This window comes from Dama dama, chromosome X, assembly GCF_033118175.1.
Source record: "Dama dama isolate Ldn47 chromosome X, ASM3311817v1, whole genome shotgun sequence".
Lineage (NCBI taxonomy): Eukaryota > Metazoa > Chordata > Mammalia > Artiodactyla > Cervidae > Dama > Dama dama.
Window position 1 is genome coordinate 121,357,328 of NC_083714.1, and position 20,774 is coordinate 121,378,101.

The following is a 20,774-nucleotide window of genomic DNA, read 5'->3' on the forward strand; positions in this document are numbered from 1 at the left end:
TTAGCCTGTTGACATTTTGTAACCACCTATCATGTAGGACAAACAATGTCTGGTACATCGTGGATACTCAAATATTTCTTGATTAAAAAATGTTAAATTAACAATAGGCCAACTTGCCTGAGTGTTTTATAATCTCAAAGTTATATATATATAGACAGAGGATCCTGGCAGACTACAGTCCATGGGGTTACAAAGAGTCACATATGACTGAAGTGACTTAGCACGCATGCACATATATCTTTTGAAGATGCCCTAGTCACTCAGTCTCAAGACTCACAGTAGATATTTAGGCAATTCATTAATTCTAAAAGTTGAACCTCATCGTGCTTGGCCCACATTTTTACCTTCCTCTGTCTTTTGTAAATTCACTGGCAAATTTCTAGACTCCAATCATAGTCGTTGACAGTAAAGTTCTTCATACCTAATGGATTGTTTTAATTTTCACTTCTTACTGTGTTATTTACCTGTCTGAGTTCTGATTTTTTTTTTTTTTAAATCATGGTGAACTCTTAAACATTGGTTATTCAGTTCTTCTACAAAATTTTTGGCCTCAGGACTCCTTTATCAGAGAAGGCAATGGCACCCCAGTCCAGTACTCTTGCCTGAAAAATCCCATGGATGGAGGAGCCTGGTAGGCTACAGTCCATGGGGTCGTGAAGAGTCGGACACAACTGAGCGACTTCACTTTCACTTTTCACTTTCATGCACTGGAGAAGGAAATGGCAACCCACTCCAGTGTTCTTGCCTGGAGAATCCCAGGTACAGCGGAGCCTGGTGGGCTGCCGTCTATGGGGTCGCACAGAGTTGAACATGACTGAAGTGACTTAGCAGCAGCAGCTCCTTTATACTTTAAGAAATTATTCACCATGGAATATTACTCAGCCATTAAAAAGAATTCATTTGAACCAGTCCTAATGAGATGGATGAAGCTGGAGCCCATTATACAGAGTGAAGTAAGCCAGAAAGATAAAGAACATTACAGCATACTGACACATGTATATGGAATTTAGAAAGGTGATAACGATAACCCTGTATGCAGAACAGAAAAAGAGACACAGAAATACAGAACAGACTTTTGAACTTTGTGGGAGAATGTGAGGGTGGGATATTTCAAAAGAACAGCATGTATGCCATCTGTGGTGAAACAGATCACCAGCCCAGGTGGGATGCACGAGACAAGTGCTCCGGCCTGGTGCACTGGGAAGACCCAGAGGAATCGGGTGGAGAGGGAGGTGGGAGGGGGGATCGGGATTGGGAATACATGTAAATCCATGGCTGATTCATATCAGTGTATGACAAAACCCACTGGAAAAAATAAAATAAAAATAATAAAAAAAAATTTAAAAAAAAAAAGAAATTATTCAGAACTCCAAAGCAGTTTTGTTTATGTGGGTTACCATGTTTGACATTAAAACTGAGAAATGTTTAAAGTATTCATTTATTAATTCCATTAAAGTATCAGTAACCCCACTTTATATTACTTTAAATAATAAATGTCTTATGAAAAGTAACTATTTTCACAAGAAAATATTGTGAGGATAATGACATTGTTTTCCATTCTTAAAAACTATCTTTAATATTTAGTTTAAGAGAAGAGAGCAGATTCTTACATCTATTTCTGCATTCATCTTGTTACCATTTCACCCATGACACAGCCTCTGGAAAACTCATAAGAGAATGAGAGAGAAAATGGCACATATCTCAGTATCATTATGAAAATAGTTTTGACCTCACAGACCCCATGAAAGTATCTCAGGGATCCCCAGGGTTGCCCATACCACACTTCAGGAATGACTCTTTGAGGAAATAAAAGTATTCTTGTACCTCCTGTGGCTGTATTTTTTAAAGAATAGTAATCTGCATTTCTGAAGAATTTACCTGGAGTTGTGTGCAGATTTTAAATAAATCATGAGAAGTACCCTTTGCCCTTTCTTTTCCAGGATGAAAGTAGTGAGCAAAAATATATCCTTTCTCTGTCACAAAGGAACTTTGGTTTTCCTTGTCTGTATGATGTATTTATATTCCAGTGGAAATGTACATAGTACTGGACAATAGATGACATTTAGCTGGGGATGGAAATTACGAGTACCCTGAGGAATTCAAAATACAGTTACAGAAATAAAAATCACAGTAAAACCCACAGAACAAAGCCGAGTAACAGAAAAAGGATATGAAATTACAAAAGAAGTGAAAAAAATAAGGTTAAGAAGAGAAAAATGAGGAAAGAAACTCAAATAACATAAAAGCAAAGAAGAGGCAAACACGTTTTTCACTAAGTTTTTTCCATGTTTGAATCAAAGCTAAGTACATGTAGCTTGTCATATTGGGAAACTTCAACTTTTAAACAGAATGCTGTACTGTGCTTTGATTAGGCAAGAATACTGGAGTGGGTTGCCATGCCCTCCTCCATAGTGTCTTCCCAACCCAGGGATTGAACCCAGGTCTCCCTCATTGCAGGCAGATTCTGTACTGCCTGAGCCACAAGGAAAGCCCAAGAATACTGGCGTGGGTAGCCTATCCCTTCTCCAGGGGAAGCTCCCAAACCAGGAATCAAACTGGGGTCTCTTGCACTGCAGGCAGATTATTTACCAGCTGAGCTACCAGGGAAGCCCTTTAAACAGAATAAACATTTATAATTAGGTGCAATGTCTAGTTTTCCTGTTAGCCATTCTCATGTTGTATTCTGTAAAATAATAATTGTGGAAAGTGTTAAGAATTATTTCAAAGAGTGAAGAAGTTTAAATGGCCATACACATTTTCATGATCATACATATAAATAGGTTAAAAAGATCTTAGAGATTATTCTTATATACAAATTCTCATATCTTTAATTCCCTAGTATGCTGATGTCAGCAAACTTCAGTATAGTCCCAGACAGTAAATACTTTTGACCTGTCAACCATTCAGTCTCTGTTGCAAATACTCAACTATGATGTCACAGTAGGAATGAAGTCTTAGACAGTATGTAAATGAATGGATGTGGCTGTGTTCCAATAAAACTTTATTTTCAAAAACCAGTGACAGGCAGGATTTGGCTTATGGTCCATAGTTTTGAAACCCCTAGCATGTAGCTTTCCCTATTTTATTTAATTTTACACAGAGCTTGCTTCCCATAACACATGCTTGGTCTTTCATGTAAAATCTCTCAAGAATAATGTGAATAATGTTATCACTCTCACACCCACAATTGGGATGGTACCATTCTGAGATTGTGAATTTAAGAATTTAACAAACATTATATAGTAGGTAATGAAGATAGAGTACGATCACAATAGAGCACATGTCCTTATGGTACTTGCAGTATATTGACAGACATAGGGAATTACAAGATACTCTGTGATAGAAAAATTATGTGGAGCTATGGGACTATATAACAGAGCCCATAACTTAGGCTTGTTTAGGAAGGGGTTACTAATTAATTGAGTAAAGTTTCATAGAGGAGGTGGTGGCTAATCTGAGATTGGGAAGGTAACTGGAAGCTCTTTAAATAGAGACATGGCAAAAAAAAAAAAAATAGAGACATGGCGAAGGGTCTCTCAGACAGATGGAAAAGAGTGTGCTGAGTCCTGATGTGGATGCGGTACTGGGTTGCAAAGAAGAGGAAGTTGTTCACTGGATTGTGGAATGCAAAGAAAGATGACAAAAGAGAAGGAAATAGAGATCAGATCATAAAGAGGTTTTTGATCCACGTTAAAGAAGTTAGATATTATCCTATTGGCACTAGGGAGTTATTGAAGGTGTGAGAATATGATCAGAGACATAATTTAGAAATATTATTCATTCAGAAGTGTTAAGAATGGATGAGAAGATGACAAGGTGGGAGGCAGAAACCAATTAAGAATTAGCCACAGTGACCAGTCAGAGAGTATGAAAGAAGGAGGCAGTGGTAGGGAGTATGAAGAGAAGCGGGCAGACTCAAGAAAGACATCTCAAGTAGAATTATGAGGATATAGTTATCAATACAACTCTGGGTATGAGGGAGAGGAAAGAATCAAGGATGCCTCTCAGATTTCTAGCTTGAGAGACTGGGAGCTGGCTCCCCTATCCTTCACTATCTCCCAGAGTTTTTTCAAACACATGTCCATTGAGTTGATGATGCCATCCAACCATCTCATCCTCTGTCGTCCCCTTCTCCTCCTGCCTTCAATCTTTCCCAGCATCAGGGTCTTTTTCAATGAGTCGGCTCTTTGCAGCAGGTGGCCAAAATATTGGAGCTTCAGCCTCAGCATCAGTCCTTCCAATGAATATTCAGGGTTAATTTCCTTTAGGATGGACTGGTTTGATCTTACAGTCCAAGGGACTCTCAAGAGTCCTGTCCTGCACCACAATTTGAAAGCATCAATTCTTCGGGTCTCAGCCTTCTTTGTGGTCCATCCATACATAACTACTGGAAAAACCATAGCTTTGACTATATGGACCTTTGTCTGCAAAGTGATGCCTCTGCTTTTTAATACACTGTCTAGTTTTGTCATAGCTTTCCTTCCAAGAAGCAGGTGTCTTTTAATTTCATGGCTGCAGTCACTGTCCGCAGTGATTTTGGTGTCCAAGAAAATAAAATCTGTCACTGCTTCCACTTTTTCCCCTTCCATTTGCCATGAAGTGATGGGACCAGATGCCATGATCTTAGTTTCTTGAATGTTGAGTTTTAAGCCAACTTTTTCACTCTCCTTTGTAATGTCTTGGAAGGGGAAAACTTAAGCCATTATTGAAAGCAGAACAATTAGGGTCACTCACTCTTCATTGCATCTTTCATCAGATGGCAGTGGCTTTGTTACAAGCCTTACTGATAGATTATGTCATTCTGCTGCTGACAGATGACAGTCCAAAGCATCCTCACTGTTTTCCAAAATCTGTTCCAGCACCTCTGTAGACAACACACAACAAAAATCCAAAAGAAGTGCTAGGATTCAGTCAACTGGATCTGTTAAAGTAGGATTGAATAAGAGTTCAAACTGAGGTCCCCAAGAAAGATTATTCTAGAATTTCTTTTTATCCAAGGACTGAGTTTGCTAGAAAATATGAATTATGAAAGTATTGAGATTCTAGGTAGAATCTCTTTATTTTTTTTTCAGTTAGAGAACAATTGCTTTACAACGTTACATTGATTTCTACTGTACAACACAAATAACCTATAATTATACATATATCCCTCCCTGGGTAGAATCTCTTAAGATTTGGCTGTTATCTTTTTTTTTTTTCTTTTACTTCATCTCCTACTAGTCTTTTATTCTCTCATTCCATTCCAAACCTTTCCCCCCATTTTTTTGTTGTTGTTTTGGCATCATTCTGACCACACTCATGCCTCAGGACCTTTGTATTATTTCCTTTGCTTACAGTGTTCTTTTTCCTTGATATTTGCATGGATGGCTCCCTCATTTCCTTTAATACCTAACTTAATTCAGGCTGTTATTAAAATAGAAGCCCTACATTTCAGTGACTTAGCACTCTAGAAAATTCAAAAATTGCTTCTGATCGGCAAGCAAGCAACTCCCTCTCCAAATTGTGAATCAGGGACCTAGTCTACCTTGATTTTGCAACGCTGATGTTTTTAACCTGTGGCTTTCAAAATCACTATGCTTTTCTATGTTGTTGTTATTCAGTCACTAAGTAATGTCTGGCTCTTTGTGACCCCATGGACTGCAGCATGCTAGTTTTCCCTGTCCTTCAGCATCTCCCGGAGTTTGCTCAAACTCATGTCCAATGAGTCAGGTGACGCCATCCAGCCATCTCAACTTTTGTTGCCCCCTTCTTCTCTTGCCCTCAATCTTTCCCAGCAGCAGGGTCTTTTCCAATGAATTGGCTCTTTGCATCAGGTGGCCAAAGTATTGGACCTTCAGCATCAGTTCTTCCAATGAGTATCCAAGGTTGATTTCCTTTAGAATTTACTGGTTTGATCTCCTTGCTGTCCAGGGGCCTCTCAAGAGTCTTCTCCAGCACCACAATTTGAAAGCATCAATTCTTAAAGAACAGGGAATGTCATTTATGAGGGGTGAGGTTATGAGCCAGGCTTGGAATCAATGACAATCACTTCTGCATCCATTCCATTGGCTAGAATTCAGTTATGTAGTCACACCAATTGGCAAGAGAGGATGGGGCATGACAATGAGCTTCAGGGTTACGAGAAGAAGTCAGATTTGGGGAGAAGTAGCCAGCCAGTCTCTACCATGACAGTTTTATTCAAATACCTCTTCTCAATGAAGCCTTCTCTGATCACCCTTTATAAAACTGCAGCCAGCCTCCAGCTCCACTCAATATTCCCTTCTTGCTTCATTTTTTTTCCTTCTGTAGTACTTACTGCTCTGCCAGAATCAATGTATTTCTCTTCCTTATCTTATTCATTGTCTGGAATGTAAGCTCCATGAGGGCTAGGATTGTTACCTACGTCCGCTGTCACATCATTGGAAACTAGTAGAACTTTGATAGTTCTACATTGTAATCATACATCTGGACTTCACAGGTGGCTCAGGGATAAAGAATCCGCCTGCAGTGCAGGAGATGAAGGAGACGTGTGTTCAATCCCTGGGTCAGGAAGATCCCATGGAGAAGGAAATGGCAACCCACTCCAGTATTCTTGCCTGGAGAATCCCACGGATAGAGGAGCCTGGTGGGCTCCTGGTGGGACATCCATAGGGTCACAAAGAGTCAGACACGACTGAGCGACTAAACATCAGTAGCAGCATCTGGTGGCACGTTTACTCATAGATTGGCATTTTGACTCTAATTGTCTTTTCCCAACTGTTAAACTTCCCAAAATTTGTCAAGGAAGTTTGTCAGAAGAAAGAAATAGAACTGTCAACTGGCTCATCAAAAAGCTGAATTTCAAACAGTCTCCCTGTGTACTCATACATGCTTTATAAATACTTTTCTGTATATAAGTATGTTGGCTTAGGCAAAATTCTGAGATAGAAATAGCACTTCAATATCCAGATCTCCTTTAAAAAAAAAGTTCTTTTTATTTTCTCTGCCTTTTGTTGAATACCATTAGTGAAGCAGTATGCTGAAACTGGAGTTTCTGAAAGCAAATTTAATCCAAACGACCACACTGTGAAGTGTTTATTGTTCCCATTTTAAGATGAGGAAATCGAGGCCTATAAAGGTTAAGTAACTGCCCAAGCCCACATGTTCAACTAATAACTTTCAGGGCTTAGATTTGAACTCATTTTTTTTTCCTTTGAGAAGCTCTCACTGCTGAGCTCCACAATTTTCCTTCTCGTTCTTCACATCTATCTACAATTTGCTAATATTTTCCTTAATACTGAGAAGTGAATGCCTGAGGACCTTGATATGTTAAGCCTCATTTGTATAAGGGAAAAACTGTAGGCAAAGTGAATGAATGGCAAATGGCTGAGTTCTGATGCTAACAACATCCTATAGACACAATGACTCGGAGAAGTTAATGTGTCCCTAAACATGCATTTTTTTTCTTTTTCTTCCTTAAGTGATACCTTTTATAGTTAAATCTTTCTGGAGTTTCTCAAATTATAAGATGCTCACGTGTTTTATTTTGCTCAAAACAGCAAAGCACTGTCTGGGAAAGACGTATTTACTTAATCTCAATTGATGCTTATTTTGGTTGCTTGTAGAAGTCACTTGGTAGAGGAGAAAAAGCAACAGGAAGAAAACAAATTTAACAGAAGTAGTGATCAACTTTGGTGGTATGACATCACAATTTCATGAGTTGAATGCCATTGTAAACAAATTCTGAAAAGATTATTTTAAGAGCAACTCAATAAGTGGTTGCATCGTGTAGCTCATGAACATATGGCACAGAGAAAAGAAAAACTATCTTTACATAACATAAAACTTTCTTCTGTTATGTAAATGTGTGTTTGTGGCTTGGAATGAATTTTCCAATAGAACTTTATTCTAATATAATATGCTATATAATTTTAAATTGTATGCACAATCAAAGTAATGAATTGAGCATTATATGTAGACAGGTGATAATCCTATCTATACTTTCCAAAGTTTCTATGTTATATTTGATTAGAAACCTAGGGAGGAACTTCTCATTTGGAAAATGGGATAGGGAGTGACCTTATACTTGCATATATTTGGCATATAAATCTCTGAGGCTTCAATTTCTTTGTTGGGAATATTAGGAAGACAATACACATGATGTATTGAGTGGCAAAAGGGATTCCAATGTGTAAATATCTAGCATTTGGCTGAAACATTTGCTAGATCCTCCTCCTCTAAAATCATACCATGTGATTTGATAGTCTTTATCACTTATCGTAAGAGCAGCCCCACAGAAAATGTTCATTAAGAGTTAATGTTAAAGTCATTGAATTTTGCAACACATCAGTAACTCTTCCTTTTGATTATGCAAATCTCTCCCTATCATAATATGTACTTCCTTCAATTGTATTAAAAGCATTTATAATGTAAATGGCTACAGAGCCAATATTTCAAACAGAAACCATTCTTTTAAAAAAAATAGCTAAATGTATTGAAATGCCTCTAAAAGTAAAATATTTAGCACTTAATTGCAGATGGGTAATGTTAAATATCCCATTCATTATTATTACTGCCACATGCCTAAATAAATCCTACCATAAGCATTAAGCGAGTAGGTAAACAAAGAAATAACACTTCATGTGATGAATGCCAATATAAAGCATGTTTAAACTGTTCTGTCAAGAGACAAGCCTGGAAATGCAAACTCTGTTCCTTCGCTTTTCTGCAATCATCTGAATACATAAATTCAAATTGCAGCTTTTAAAACTTCAAACTGAGGCTTTTGAAATTTCAGAAAACACATGCACTTGAAAAAGCAGATTATAACAAGGTCCCGGTGGGTTGGCACCATCTTTTTTTTCTTTTTTCAAAGTATAAAAAACAAACCTAGACAAGAAATAACTATCAAATGTTTTTATACCTGAAAAGAATGTGCTGTACTCTTTATAAAAAATTAAGTCATCAAGAAAAAGTTTTCCACAAACATTGTGTGAAAAGAAAGATTATAGCAAATAGCTTAGCCAAAGCTTTTACTTTTTAAGTGACGATTTATTCTATCTGGTAGTTCTTAAGACTTTCCTAAACTAGTATACAGTTAATATCCGTAAAATCATATGCAAGTCACTGCCTTTCAAACTGATGCTGAAGGTTAATTAGAAAACATACTTAATTATTTATAGTACACAGATGAGTCCCAGATACGCTCCGTGTCCAAATGCACTGTAAACATAGAAAAATTAGCAGATTTATTCTGGAAAGACAGTGGTTCTTCACAAATTAATTTATTGATTTAATGGAATCCCTATCAAAGTCCCCAGTGAGATTTATTTTGTAATTTTACCACATGATACTCGTAGTACATAAATTAAAATAGCTAAGGTAGGAGAGGATTTAACCTACCAGGAATTAGACATACTTTCATGCCGCAATGGTTGAAGTGGTTCCTTGCTGTCACAAAAATCTATGGTATATCTGCAAACTGAAACTTATTGCATATAAAACACAAAATATAATGAAATCACCACAAATCAATAGAGAATAGATTGTGCTGGGAAAAAAATATCAATTTCTGAAAAACCCTTCAAGGTCAGGAACTCAACTATATAAATTTAAAATGTATGAAGCATTTAGTTTTGTGTTTTTTTTTAATGAATATGTAAGGATCCAGAATAAAGGCAGATATCCAAACAGTTGTCAGGTGGTCACAATTTTCAGAGTAGTATCAGTGAGAGAAATAACCAAGAAATTGATGTGCTTTCTTTAGAAAGAAACAAGAATGTTTTAAAAAGATGAAAGCTATAAAATATTCTCAATAAGTATATTTTAAGATAAAGTGAAATGAGCCTTTACAAACAAATAAGAAAACACTGAGGCAAAATGGGCAACAGACACAGCAGATGACTGAGAGTATAAACAGAAATGGCAAATATACACATTTACAAAGTTGTTTAGCTTTTCTGTTAATAAAAAATGTAAAAAAGTCCATGACAAACTATTGTTACCACCAGCATTGCAAAGAAATTTACCAATATGAGTCTATATTCTTAGTATTCTCATTGTTAACTTTTCTTCCTTATTCTCAGGAAATTAACAGATGGATGAGCCACAATGAATGAACAAATGTAGTTGTTATAGGGTTATTTATTATAATGAAAAACTGGAACCAAACTAAATGCCAAATAATAAAACAATGGTAAAATATGGTGTACTCATATATGACTTTTTACTCAGATCGTAAAAATCAATTTTTCAAATAATAAACAATGACCTAAGCAAATATTCACAGTAGTAATTAAAGGAAGAAAACAGGTACACAATGTTTATGTAGAGTTTGATCCCAATTAAATATAAAAATCCTAATTACAGTGAACAAGTACATCTCCACCACTTTTATTCTTGGCTGGATATTTTTGAAAGGATTAGAAAACTACTCACTTAATTAGTGGTGTGTTTGAAGTAGAAGTGGAGGTATTTGCTTTTAGAATTTTAGTCTAGGTTTGAAACTTTGTGTTTGTTTGTTTCATATTACTATTTCCTATTCTTTGAGCTTTTACTTGTTGTATTTTGGATTTATTCCTCCCTGAAACTATTAGGTTCTAGAGGTAGGTTGAGAAAAGCCTTACCCATCTGTCTAGGTTTTACAAATGTAATGAGATTTTTGACAAGATTTTACTTAACTAAGATGAGGAAGATCAATAGAAACAAGGTTTTTCTCAGTATATGGGACACTGTGCAAGGTGATTTAGAGTCAAATACTAAAGACAAAGATTTGCAAAGAGTGGAAAGAGACAAAGGTGAGGTAGACTGACAAATACCCTTGAAACCTAGACCCAAAGATTTGAACCAGCTTAGAACTTCTGAATAAATAAAAGATGTCTATAGTGGGATTGCTCCTCTTTCAGAATTGCTTCTCACTCCAGAGTCTGAGGAAAAATGGTGCTACCCCATATCTAAAACAAGCTGCCAGCAGTCAAGACCAGCCTCTTCCTCCTAAGGTTTGCTGAGAAGCAGCAGTGGTATTGGCTTCCCAAGTGGCACTAGTGGTAAAGAATCTACCTACCAATGCAGGAGACGCAAGAGACACAGGTCTGATCCCTGGGTTGGTAAGATCCCCTGGATGAGAAAATGGCAGCCTGCTCCAGTATTTTTGCCAAGAATAAGGACAGAGGAGCCTGCCAGGCTACAATCCATGGGGTCACAAGGAGTCAGACATGACTGAGCCCAAGCACAAAAGCAGTGGTATTCCATCTACCATCAGAGATTTCCCACCTCCTTGGTACCCCATGTCCAGATCAATGTTAAGAGGACTCAGGTGACCTTGGACTAGAATGTATTACTATGGCTCACATCTCAGAAAATCTTTACTCTCTATAGATGAAGCCCATTCAAATATTTCTACCTTATAAGTACTCAAAAGCAATATTTCACCTCTTATTTTTCCCCTTTAAGTCATAATAGACTTTCCCTAGACATTTTTATTTGCATATTTTATTGTGTGTATATATATATTTATTTGTGTACTATATAATTTTATTTGTATCATGTATATTTTATTGTATATATATATTTCCATTTTTAATTGACATATAGTTGATTTGCAGTGTTTCACATGTACAGCAAAGTGACTCAGTTGTACATATATACATATATATTTATTTCTTCTTCAGATTCTTTTCCATTATAGATTATAAGATATTGAATATAATGCCCTATGCTATACAGTTTAAAAAAAAAAAGAGAGAGGTCTCAGGTGGAATGGAATACTTAGCTTTGTGGACAGTGCAGTGTTTATGGTGGGAGTCATTACCTGCCTTACATCTCCCCTTACATCTCTCTAAGTAATCACTAAAAAAATGTATGAAAACTACAACATGGGAAAATTATGTTCTCCTTCAGATGAGTATTTGTTGAGCTGAAGAACTCCTTCACAGACCTGTGTAGAATTTGGGGAGACCCAGAAGAACACCCTAGGTGTTTCTTTGGCTTTCCATGTCAAAGCAAGGCAATTGGGGGAGAGGCAGGAGCCACAAATTACCTGTACACATGAAATCAATGAATGATTGTAAATGGGTTTTTTTCTTTAATGTGTGTTTTTAATTGAAATAATCAGATGGAAGAATTGTCCATTATTCAACGTTGAAAGGCTAATTTACCATGTTTTATCTACCAACTGGTTGCTGTTGACTCTGAAGTTCATGATTCCTGTTCTCCTCTCTTTCCTGAGCTCCAGATCTATTTTTTTCAACTAGTAATTTCCCCAAAATATCCAGTACAATTAAATGTACTCAGCTGGAGTAAATGCCATCTATTCAGCCAGGTAAGGTGGGATCACTCTTAGACCATGTGACCCAGTACTGAACCTAGATGACCCAGTACTGAATACTGGATTGACCACTTATTAGCTGTTTGATCTTGGGCAAAATGTGAAGCCTCACTTTCTTTCATCTGTACATGAGGAAAAACTAGTACTCATCTCCTGGTAGTAATGTGACAACTTGATATTTGATTCAGTGGCTGCTGACTGTTTGCAAACCCATGGACTATAGCCCGCCAGACTCTTCTCTCCATGGGATTTCGCAGGCAAGACTATTGGAGCAGGTTGTCATTTCCTTCTCTAGGGGATCTTCTGGAACAAGGGACTGAATCTTCGTTTCCCATGTCTCCTGCATTGCAGACAGATTATTTGCCTTTGAGCCACCAGGAAGGTTTTGCCATATGGAAAATGCTTAATAATTTTTAGCTACTAATGCTAATCTCTCTCCTTTCATCCACAAATCCTGTTGAATCTCCTACATTTTAAGCATTCTGTCTTTTCCTTTCCCCTTGCTACATCTTCATGATTTAGACCTTTATGTGTGCTCAATGCTGAAGAATCCACCTGCCAATGCAGGAGACACAGTAGATGCAGGTTCAATCCCTGGGTCAGGAAGATCCCCAGAGAAGGAAATAGCAACCCACTCCAGTATTCTTGCCAGGATAAACCTATTGAGACAGAGGAGCCTGAAGGAATACAGTCCATGGGGTTCCAAAGAGTCAGATAGGACTGAGCGACTGAGTACACTAGTGTGCAGGTCTGCATCCCTTAAATCCAGAGATCATCTGGATCAAGTGATAATGGTTGAACCATGACCTTCTCTGGAATGAAGAGTGCTTCAGTTCAGTTAGTCAGTTCAGTCACTCAGTCGTGTCTGACTCTTTGCGACCCCATGGACTGCAGCACGCCAGGCTTCCCTGTCCATCACCAATTCCCAGAGCTTACTCAAACTCATGTCCATTGAGTTGGTGATGCCATCCAACCACCTCATCCTCTGTTGTCCCCTTCTCCTCCCACCTTCAATCTTTCCCAGCATCAGGATCTTTTCCAATGAGTCAGTTATTTGCATCAGGTGGCCAAAATATTGGAGTTTCAGCTTCAGCATCAGTCCTTCCATTGAATATTCAGGACTGATTTCCTTTAGGATAGACTGGTTGGATCTCCTTGCAGTCCAAGGGACTCTCAAGAGTCTTCTCCAACACCATAGTTCAAAAGCATCAATTCTTCAGCACTCAGCTTTCTTTATGAAGAGTGCTTCATCAAGTAGTTAACATCTTCCATTTGATGGAGACTTTAGTTCTGCAGAAGAGCTCAAAGATATTGTTCTGTGTATCTGGCCTGAAGAATTCCATGGACTGTCTAGCCCATGGGGTCACAAAGAATTGGACAGGACTGAGCGACTTTCACTTCACTTTGGGAATGCAGGGAAGGGAATACAAAAAGGCTTTTGTGCCAGGAACCCCACAGGGTCCTGCTTGGTTTCAGTTCCTCACTCTCTGTCTTACCACCCTTACCCACATCCATTCTTCATAGAATACCAGAAGGAATGGATGAAATAAATCTTACTCTACTCAAAAAATTGGAGTAGTTCATCACCTAGAGATTAAAACAAAACATTCTATCCACTTCGTAGCCCTGCTTTGAGCCACTTCACCAGCTTCATCCTTTAACCCTTCCTCCCTAAATCTTGAGCACTTCAATGGCCAACCATTTCAGCATCATACATTGATGTAGATATCCTTACTTTGCATGTATAAGAGAAGCCAAAATATTTGTTATTGGCAAAAACTCATATAATCAAACACTAGTCCCTCTGGAAATGAATGCCAAGCCTTTATTGACTTTATTAACAGAAAATAAGCTTAAGCATATCAGGCAGATAATGCCAATAATAATATTCGCTCATAATTACAAGCAGTTAAAGGTAACAGTAAACTGTCATTACATTATGAACCTTTTTTTTAATCCTAAAATAGCCAGCAGCTTGGTAGCAGCCAAAAGAACTTGAGTTATTCGTTGTTATCAGTGGTGGAAGACTATGCAAACTAACCAAATTTCATTCATTCTAGGCAGCACATTTTACCACATTAGTGTCACTGAAATCTGGGTGAATTTTACTATTTCTGGTGGCCAGGTCACATGTGGTTTAGAAGAAAATCCAAGCAACAGTAGGAAAACCCTGTTAAGAAGTTCTATACTGCCAAGACTCTTGATGTCACAGAAGATGACACTGCATGGAAAAAGACACCAGTTATGGGATCTGACTATAAAGAAAGCTGAGTGCTGAAGAATTGATGCTTTTGAACTGTGGTGTTGGAGAAGACTCTTGAGAGTCCCTTGGGCAGCAAGGAGATCAAACCAGTTCATCCTAAAGGAAATCAGTTCTGAATATTCATTGGAAGGACTGCTGCTGAAGCCAAAACTCCAACACTTTGGCCACCTGATGCAAAGAACTGACTCATTGAAAAAGACCCTGATGCTGGGAAAGATTGAAGGCAGGAGGAGAAGGGGATGACAGAGGATGAGATGGTTGGATGGCATCACCGACTCAATGGACATGAGTTTGAGTAAACTCCGGGAGTTGGTGATGGACAGGGAGGCCTGGCGTGCTGCAGTCCATGGGGTCGCAAAGAGTCAGACACGACTGAGCGACTGAACTGAACTGAACTGAGGGGCTCTGATGCCTGGTGATCTGATGAGGAGCAGATGTAATAGTAATAGAAGTAAAGTACACAATAAATGTAATGCGATTGAGTCATCCAGAAACCATCCCCTCCCCCCCCACCCCTGTACATGAAAAAAATTATCTTCCATGAAACTGGTCTCTGGTGCCAAAAAGGCTGAGGACCACTGCTCTAAAAGGAAAAGTGGTATTGGAGACTCAAAGTCTAAATATGAGGAAATTTGAAGAACACTGCACCAATTTTTTCACTTATACTTGACTTTTTTATGCATATTCAAGGGGACCATAAGAGAAAAATATATATATATAAACCTAAAGAACAATTTCTTAATAAAACGTCTAAGTAATAAATGTCATCATTTAATCAGCAGCATTCCTCACTCTAACCCACATCCTGGGAGTATACACAGTGATGTTATATGACCTGCAAGTGAAGGTCTATTTCATTTGGTGAAATACTGTAGTGCACATCGGTGAGTAAATTAGATTATGTTTTACAGTCAGTATTGCAAAAAATGGGAACAATTCTTTTGAAACAGAAAAGCGTGTAAGATTGAAAAGAATGATGGCCAAATTCATTCATTCACACAACAGTTATTTATTTAACATGTTTTTTGTGCCAGGCATAATTTCAGGAGCAAGGGTAACGGTAGTAAATAAAACAGGCAAAATCTTTGCCCTCAGAAAGTTTGATTTCCTGTGTAAGATAGACGATATACAAAACAACCAAATTATAGTGCTTTTTTGTTTTGGGCACGCTCAGTCACTCAGTCATGTCTAACTCTTTGCAACCCCATGGACTGTAGCCCACCAGGCTCCTCTGTCCGTGGGATTTCCCAGGCAAGAATACTGGAGTGGGTTGTCATTTCCTTCTCCAGGAGCTGACCCAGATATCTAACCAGTGTCTCCTGTATCTCCTGTATTGCAGGTGGATTCTTTACAACTGAGCTACCAGGAATGTTTTAAGTACTGAAGAGAAAGATTGACTAGGGAGAAAGAACAGAAATTGGAGAGAGAAGAGGTGTGATTTTAAGTAGAATCATCAGGAGAGACCTGCAGGAGCTGAGGAAACCAGTCATGCTTGATTTGTGAGGGAAGGTCATTCTAGGAAGGAAAAAACAGCAAGTACACAAGCTGAGGTCTCTAGAAGGATAAGAGAAAGGGAGAGAAGATGGGCATGAGGTTGGACAAGTAAGGAGAAAGGGGATCAGCAGATTTTATAGATCGTTGCTTTTCCATACAAAAGTACAGTGAGCCTCATATGTAATTTTAAATTTTCTAATGTCACGTGTAAAAAAGAGTAAGGACAGGTGAAATTAACCTATTATCATGTTGACTTGTACATATTTAAAGGACTAATGAGATGTTTTATATTATTTTTTAATACTTTAGAAATATTTTTATTTTTATTAGGTTTATCTTTTTATTTTTTGCAATAGATCCTTGTTAATTGTCTATTTTAAATATAGCAGTCCATACATGTCAATCTCAAACTCCCAATCTACCCCTCCCCTCCACCCTTTCCCCCATAAAAATAGTTGTATATTTTATAGCAGCTTTAGGTTCGCAGAAAAATTGAGTAGAAGGTACAGAGATGACTTTTTTTTGTACTAAGTCTTTGAAATCCAGTATGCAATTTACACTTACAGCACATTCAATTTCCCACACATCATTTCAAGTGCTCAGTAGCCACATGTGAAGGTGTCTAGTATATTGAACAGCACAGATCTAGACCCTCATAGAGTGCTATAATGACTTTGCTTTTGATGTGAATGAACTGGGAAGCAATAGAAAAGTTTGAGTGCAATGATGACATAATATGATTTGAGTTTTCAATGGAGCCCAAAATAGGACTTGGGTTTTTATAGAATCTGCTGTTTGGAGAATAGAAAAAGAAGACAGTGTCTTCTCATGTGCCTCGGGTAGACTTTGGACTAGCTCACATCAAAGAACAAAAATGAGTATAGAGGAACATAAATCCAATAACCGGATCCAGTTTGGGGAATTAGTGTAACTGTAGTTCTCTCAGTGCCCCGTTTTTGCACAGGCTGTGAATCAAATCCCTTTTCATGCTTTAATACCCAAGTAGACCATTATCTCCTCTGACACATCTTCTATACCTTTCTATATCCAGAAAATAACTTGTCCTCCACAATATTCTATCATAGTCTTAGATTTACATGCTTCTTCCCTCTCATGGACTATGAAATCCTCAAGGCAAGGTACATAACTCATTTCTCTTTGATCAGAATGCCTATCTGAGTTCCTGGAAGTTAGTGAACCCTCAATAAATATTTGTCAACTTGAAGCAAAAACAAACGAAAAATTAGCTGAACAGCCCCCAAATGGAAGCAACTCAAATGTCCACCAACAGAGATATATTTTATACAGTTTAGTGCTATGAAGAGAAGAAGATAATCTACACAGAACATGGATGATGATTGTAAACATTACATTTAAAGGCAGTGTTGTTGTTTAGTCACTAAGTCATGTCCGACTCTTGGGACCACATGGACTGTAGCCCTCCAGGCTCCTCTGTCCACAGGATTTCCCAGGCAAGAATACTGGAGTGGGTTGCCCCATATACATAATGCTCAATACAGGCAAAATAATAAAAGTTGACAGGATACTGATTACACTTGGAGTTAGTGACTGCAAAGGTTTTGAGGGGACTTCTAATAACATTCTATTCCTTTGATGTATCCAAGGGTTAGTTGATATATCCATTTTTAAAAACTATATTGATCTCTATATGAACACTTTCCTATATGTATATTATACTTCAATTTAAAAGCTTACATACCACAGATACATAGTTCCCAAAAGATAATAAAACAAAAAAATGTAAATTGTTATAAGCGCAGCTTATTTTGCTCAGCTGTGTTATGATTCAATATGTAAGAATAAATTTATGGCTAATTGAGTAATATACAGTATATGTGCTTTTATAATTAACAACATCCACTAGTACAACATATGTTAAGTATTTTAAATCAATTCCCTCTTTCCTCCAAAAAGATTTTGTGTTGTAATTTGAAAAACATTTGAACATGTAATAATTTAGTGTTTTCATTTAATTCCCTTGTTTTTACTTTACAATTTTCCATAACGATGTATTTCATTCAAACATCTTAAAACATGTAATTTCACTTTATATACTTACTCTAGTGAAGTTGTTCTCAACCAGAGGCAGTTTTGCCCCAAAGGTGATATTTGACGAGGCCTTTAAAATATTGCATCCTTAAAAATATTATATCGTTAACATCTTTAAAATGGCTTATTTTTTGAAAGTGTGTGCAACTTTTTTGAATTGTCTTAAATAAAAAAAAGAAAACTTGAGAAGTATGTTCTCTAAAACAATTTTATTCTTCTCCAGGTTAGAAGAACAAAAGAATATCCTGTCAGAATTTCAAAGAGATTTGAATGAATTTGTTTTATGGTTGGAAGAAGCAGATAACATTTCTAGTATTCCGCTTGAACCTGGAAATGAGCAGCAACTAAAAGAAAAGCTTGAGGAAGTCAAGGTAATTTTATTTTCAAAAATCTCCCAGGGCCTACTTGTATATGAACCTAGGGGGAATTCCCTGGGGGTCCAGTGGTTAGGACTTGGCCACTCACTGCCGTGGCCTGAGTTTAATCCCTGGTCGGGGAACTAAGATCCCACGAGCTACATGGTATGTCCAAAAAAGAAAAAAAAAAGTATAAGAATATATTTTTTAAATGTATCCATCCAGTCATTGATTTCCTGCCCATTGGGATACTGATAGTTCTTCAGTAATTTTGCTCACAACTTTATTTTGTCTTAGCCCAGTGAGTATATATATATATATATATATATTTTTTTTTTAAGTATGTATCGGATATATATATGTGTGCTTCTGTTTGTGTATGTGTGTGTATAAAATGCATAATGATATTTTTTAAACTGATTTGAAATTAATTTTAGACTTAATGGAGAATTCCACAGCTCCAAATTATTTTAAAAACTGGGGAGAATCTTTAGAAATGATCTCATTTCTTATGGAAGATCTTAATTGCCAAATCAGTCTCCCTACTTCAGCCTCTAATTAAAGACATTCTATTTGCCTGAAGCAGTATTTTGGTTTTTTTGGTTTGTCTGCAGGGGTAAGGGGAGGTGACGTTGGTTCACTTTCTATACTGGTTGAATAAAACTTCTGGTGTATTCAAGTGGCTTTTTTATGCCTGCTTAATGTGATGGAGAAAGGAATGGCAACCCACTCCAGTACTCTTGCCTGGAGAATCCCCTGGACAGGGGAGTCTAGCCAGCTACAGTCCACGGGGTCGCAAAGAATCAGACACGACTGAGCAACTAACACACTATGATGTCTGCTGCTTTCTGATTCGCTCTCCTGGCTGACTGAGATGCTTTGATTTGCTGTTGGATTAACTGTCATGGTTTAAGTTTTAGGAAAACTTAGGAAATAAAACTTAGGAAAGTTTTGGATCTGTTTTACTTTAATTCTTGAAGGGAAAGGGAAATTAACATTCAATCATCCCCTGTTACATACTAAGTATTAGATGTATTTACATCTGCTATTTTAATCTTATCAAACTTCCAAAATGGTTATTATCCTCATTTTACAAGGTCACAGAATCAAAGAGAAATGGAACTGCTTCTTTATCAATGATTCAGTTGATTTGCACATGCAGATTAGACTCCATGTCAACTACTTATTTCTGTGAAATAAGAAATGTGTACCTGACAGAAGATGAAGTATAAGAAGTAAAATATTGCCTAATTCAGTAAACAAATATTAAGCATCTAGTATATTCAGATAATGTATTAGGTATTTGAGAGTCAAAAAATAAAAAGTTTTTGATCCATGGTTCGAGGATGGTTATGCCATGGAAAAACAAACTCAGTCTGTTCTTAAAAATTCATCTTTCCTAAATATATTGAGTGTTATATATATATAAGAAAGTAATTGATAATTCATTTAAGAGACATGTTAGGTGGTGTTCACTTATTAATAAATATGCATTGATTTCCTTTTTTTTCCTTAGTCTAGATCAACACCGTCCAATAGCACCATCCAATATCATTTAACAACATGATAAATGTGTTGAATATTAGCAACTTTAGTAGCCACTAGCTGCACTTGCCTTTTGAGGACATGAAAGGTAGCTGATGTGACTGAAGAATTAAGTTTTTAATTTTACTGACAGTTAATTTAAATTTAAACAGCCTCATGTGGCTAGTGGTACTATTAACAGTGCAGTAATAGAAGATACAAATAAATAAAAGACAGTTAATAAAACTATGATAGCTTTGTTGATCATAAAAAGGACACTTTTAATGTGATGTTAAATGAATAAGAAAAATTTAGGAATGTGCAGGTATCAAAATTAAGTGTTCTTAAATGAAAACGCCCAAGTTTGGATCACCAGTCTGTTGCTTGCTACTTCTGTGTCCTTGAATCTGATATTTAACCACTCTGTCTCAGTTTCCTTCTATGTAAGATGAAGATAGTAAGATCTACCTCATGACATTATTATAAAAGTTAACTAAGATAATGTATATGAAGAGGTCAGTTAGCACAATGCCAGTTATCAGGTATGTTCTTAGTTATCTTTTAATATGATAATGCAATTTCTTACTATGCTAAGTTATAATATGGAAACCTAATACCTGAGAGGATGCTTATATTTGCCCAGATTATTCTATTTAAGAGAGGTGTGGTTTTAGACTTTTGACACTGTTTAGGGCATTGTTTTAGAGCTCATCATACTACGTAACATTTTTCTCTTGAGAAAAAAAAAATCTCTGAGGGAGACAAGATATTCTGATCCTTTGTA

General features: G+C 37.0%; 1 protein-coding gene across 1 annotated transcript in view; it reads left to right on the top strand.

Moving 5' to 3' along the window:
- The window catches only part of DMD (dystrophin), a 2,165,569-nt gene that overhangs the window by 1,307,745 nt on the left and 837,050 nt on the right, over window positions 1-20,774 (top strand). The window contains exon 45 of the mRNA XM_061137756.1: window positions 18,334-18,481. Within this exon, the coding sequence (XP_060993739.1) occupies window positions 18,334-18,481 (148 nt within the window). The remainder of the gene's footprint in view (window positions 1-18,333; window positions 18,482-20,774) is intronic.